The following is a 3,816-nucleotide window of genomic DNA, read 5'->3' on the forward strand; positions in this document are numbered from 1 at the left end:
TTGGTTCAAGTATTGCTACATTCTAAAAAATGATTGTGTTCGATCTATTTAAGTTGATTTTATGTTAGCTATGTAAATATCATTCAAATGTCTCAATGGATCTTTCTTTTCAATATGTGGAGAACATTAATGAAAATAAGATGAATATAATTAATATGAATACCAATTACCTATTGGAAACCCTTACATTAGGCATATCACGTGCTCTTGATCCCTTGTTCACATAATTTTATAGATGATCAAGATCCTTGAATATGATGATAAGTTAGAGATATCATTAAATATGTTATCCTAGCATGTAATTTGAAATGATTTTTCTTTCTTAGTTAACTCCTAAATAGTGGGAGAGGGAGAATATGGGCCCAATTTAGTGTTAAAAATTTAAAACTTTAGTATTCAAATTTGTGTGTGGGAATACTTTAGGTTATTTCATTTCTTACAAAATTGAATCAAGGTGGTGAATAGTGGATATTGCAAAAAAATATTTGAGTCTTTGGGATGTGTGGACAAGGAATGAAACTAGAATAAAATTATTTTCCAACTTATACATTAATTAGTGCATAAAAGACAACCTTATCAAATGAGGTCCAAAACATAAGGGAAAAAGGGATGAATATACCGTTTTAACCATTACAAAATAAACTAATTTAATTTAAATGATGGTAAGATTCATTGACCTCATCATATTTTAAAACACCTTGACAAAATTAAAATATCAATTAAAAAAATAAATAAAAAATATTTAATTATATATTCAACATATATTCGCAAAATAAACATTTTAATAATCTCTTAAAGAATTTTGATAATTACAATGAAACAACATTTTTTTGTATATCATTTATGGGTCATCCACTTAAATTTCTCCAACATGGTGGAAGTATGAGGTAGTCCCCATAAACTATAAGCTACCTATAAGCTAGGTCTGCAAGCATCATAAGTTATAGAAGAATATTTCCTTTCCTTTTATTTTCTTTTTCTCGTGATAATTCATTTCATCGGAATCATAATCCTCATCGTAGTCATCATTGCCCTCTTTAGTGTAGTTTTCATCTCCATCAAAAAATGATAATGATGATAACTCATTTGACTCATCCTCGTCCTCTTCACCTTCATAATGATCTTTGCTTCCTGAATTCAAATCCGAGAAGCATTAAAGTTATATATGTAATAAATCTAATCAAAATCAATTATACACACACACACACACACACACACACACACATATATATGTATATGATAAATTCATTATTTATAATTCTTATGGCTTAAATAAACTTTAAAGAAAGAAAGATTCTTTTATAGTTCACATACCCCAATCTATATATGAATTTAGGAACGACTTATAGTAATATGATTAAAGAAAGACACACAAAATGATGAGGAAGTATTTAATAAAAAATTGAATAATGTTAAATTGTTTCTGGATTCGATTTTGTGGAGATTTTTTTCATAAACGTTTCAGATCATATTCTGAGATTTTTTATCTTTTTTCAATTTTGTTGAGATAATAGATCACGAAATGTGATCTGAAAGGTTGATAAAAAAAAGTCTCTACACAATCAAATTCAGAAACAATTTAACGTTATTCACTATAGATTGTGGAAACCTGATATCATTAAAAATTGTATACCTTGAAAATCCGTCTCTGAACTATCCCAATGGTTAGTGAAGGGACCAGCCACATTTACAGCAGGAAAAACCTCTACTGAGGATGAAGAAGAATGCTCACAGTTCTCCCACTTTGGATGTTTCACTTGCTCTGCAATTTTCCCTTTACCAGACAACTTTCCATTAGAACTATGGTGACAGGGAATTCTCATCCTAACAACATGCCTGTTATTTTGCTTAGACTCTTCCTTAATGCCTTTTTCTAATTCTGTAAGAAAGTTCTTCCATTGGATTTGAAAACATTCAAGCTCATTCTCATCCATGGTATGATAATCATCAGAAGGGTCATTCTCATCCATGGTATGGTACTCATTAGAGTAGTCATCCTCATCCATGGTATGATACTCATCAGAAGGGTCATTCTCTGATGCATTCTCAATTGTCATTTCCACATCATCTGCAAACTCTCTGTGCAATGAATGTCTATGATCTTGTAGCTCTGACTTCACAGAGCCCAGATCCATGATACTATCATAACATGGCCAAAAGTTGGTATTATAAAAGTTTTCACAGTCCTCATTCTCCTTAACCAGTTCTTGTTCTTGTGATTGCTCTGAATCATGCATTTTATGCTTATCCTCTGCTTTATCATTCATATTTGAATTGGGTTTTTCACATACAAAGTCCTCATTCTCCTTAACCAGTCTTTTCTCTTCTGATTGCTCTGAAACATGCAATTTATGCATATCCTCTGCTTTCTCATTCATATTTGAATTGGGTTTTTCACACACAAATTTCAAGGCTTTTGGCTTCACATTGCTGAAACCCTTAAGCCCAGAAAGTGAGGTCTGATTCACTCTTTTAGCAATCTCTATTCCAATGGGTTTCCACTGAGAATAGAAATTCTGAAGCAGTTTCTTTGCCATCTCATGATAAACACTACTTGGAGGATTGTATCTCATTGCATTATCAAAAGTTAAGTCTATATCATGACCAAATTCCATGGGATGTAAGTAGAGATTATTCTGCAGCCTTGATCTTATGGTGCAGAGATCCATAGGCTGAGTGATGACATGTTTATACCTTGGGGCATACCATTCATTAAGATCCAAAGCTTCTCTGAAAGGCCAGCTTTGAGGATCTCTGATTATACTTTGGATTAGATTCATGCACTTGTATTTTATTGCAGGCCCAAATCTGTCAAAGTTATGGCTTCCCTTAAAAACTCCTTCAATCTGTTTACCATCCCTGGTGCGCTTGAAATGCCTCTGCATTCTTGAGTTACAAAACAATGATTGATTTGTTGATATATACAAAATCAATACTGTTCTTCCAAAAACTTCAATTATTATCATATTAACCTAGAGCTTTTATATTTATTTTTAAATCTCTGTAACAATCAGTTCATAAAGGGCTGCTTTCGTTTGAATTTTAAAACGGATATATAGATTTTTTATGCTTTTTATGACTGGTTATAAGCCGACCACAGATTATACAACCGTTGCTAAATGCATTTCTACATTTAGGGTGTGAGTTCTTAAATTGGAGGAATCAGGATTGAACCGATAAGATTGTAGGGACACCTTTTTTCAATTTAAAAAACATTTGTTGGGATAATATAATTGTCAAAAAATTTGGAGTGTATTCAAATTTGACAACAATCCCACTAAAATATTTCAAAATGATAAAGAAAATAATTGTAAAAAGAAATGAAGTGGGTGTAATCAAAATATTAATGTAAAGAGTATATCATAGAAATTTTAGTGTTAATCAAATTGATAATTTGTTTCATGACAAAGTTCATGTTGTGGGTATCTAAACGATGTTGAGTTTAAATCTTCTACAATACAAAAGCAAAAAAATAACAAAAATGTTTTGAAAGGAAAATGAGGGATGTTCTTAAGGATTTGAGTCAAATTTGTCAGCTCGAATTCTAAGTTAGCTCCCATATCCTGTGAGTTAACAATTGAATTCTCAAATTTTTAGAAGAAAATTGTGTGCGCGTGTGTATAATGTTTTAAATCATATTTAATAATAAGAAGAAAACAATATAATCATAAAATGTAACGTAACATGTCAATGTGTTGTTCAACACTAACAATCAATTTTAAAATGAAGATTTTAAAAAGTTGGGAAGAAGTAATACCAATTATTAGCTTTTAACCAATCTTAAAATTATGATGACTATTGGTTAGCAGTTGTCAC

General features: G+C 31.0%; 1 protein-coding gene across 1 annotated transcript; it reads right to left on the reverse strand.

Moving 5' to 3' along the window:
- Positions 1-934: 934 nt before the first annotated feature.
- On the reverse strand, positions 935-2,885 carry LOC131033343 (transcription factor GTE8-like). Its single transcript, XM_057964556.2, has 2 exons — positions 1,634-2,885; positions 935-1,131 (listed from the first exon to the last, which is right to left on the reverse strand). Exons 1-2 carry the CDS (start codon positions 2,883-2,885, stop codon positions 935-937), a joined length of 1,449 nt encoding a protein of 482 aa, XP_057820539.2.
- Positions 2,886-3,816: the final 931 nt, after the last annotated feature.

Source organism: Cryptomeria japonica, chromosome 6 (genome assembly GCF_030272615.1).
Source record: "Cryptomeria japonica chromosome 6, Sugi_1.0, whole genome shotgun sequence".
Taxonomy (NCBI): Eukaryota; Viridiplantae; Streptophyta; class Pinopsida; order Cupressales; family Cupressaceae; genus Cryptomeria; species Cryptomeria japonica.

Excerpts from the sequence above, each read along its gene's own strand:
- LOC131033343 (XM_057964556.2), bottom strand. The coding sequence starts at position 2,885 with ATGCAGAGGCATTTCAAGCGCACCAGGGATGGTAAACAGATTGAAGGA. Across the intron at positions 1,132-1,633 it reads TTCAGAGACGGATTTTCAAG|GAAGCAAAGATCATTATGAA; the intron begins GTATACAATTTT and ends ATTTGAATTCAG.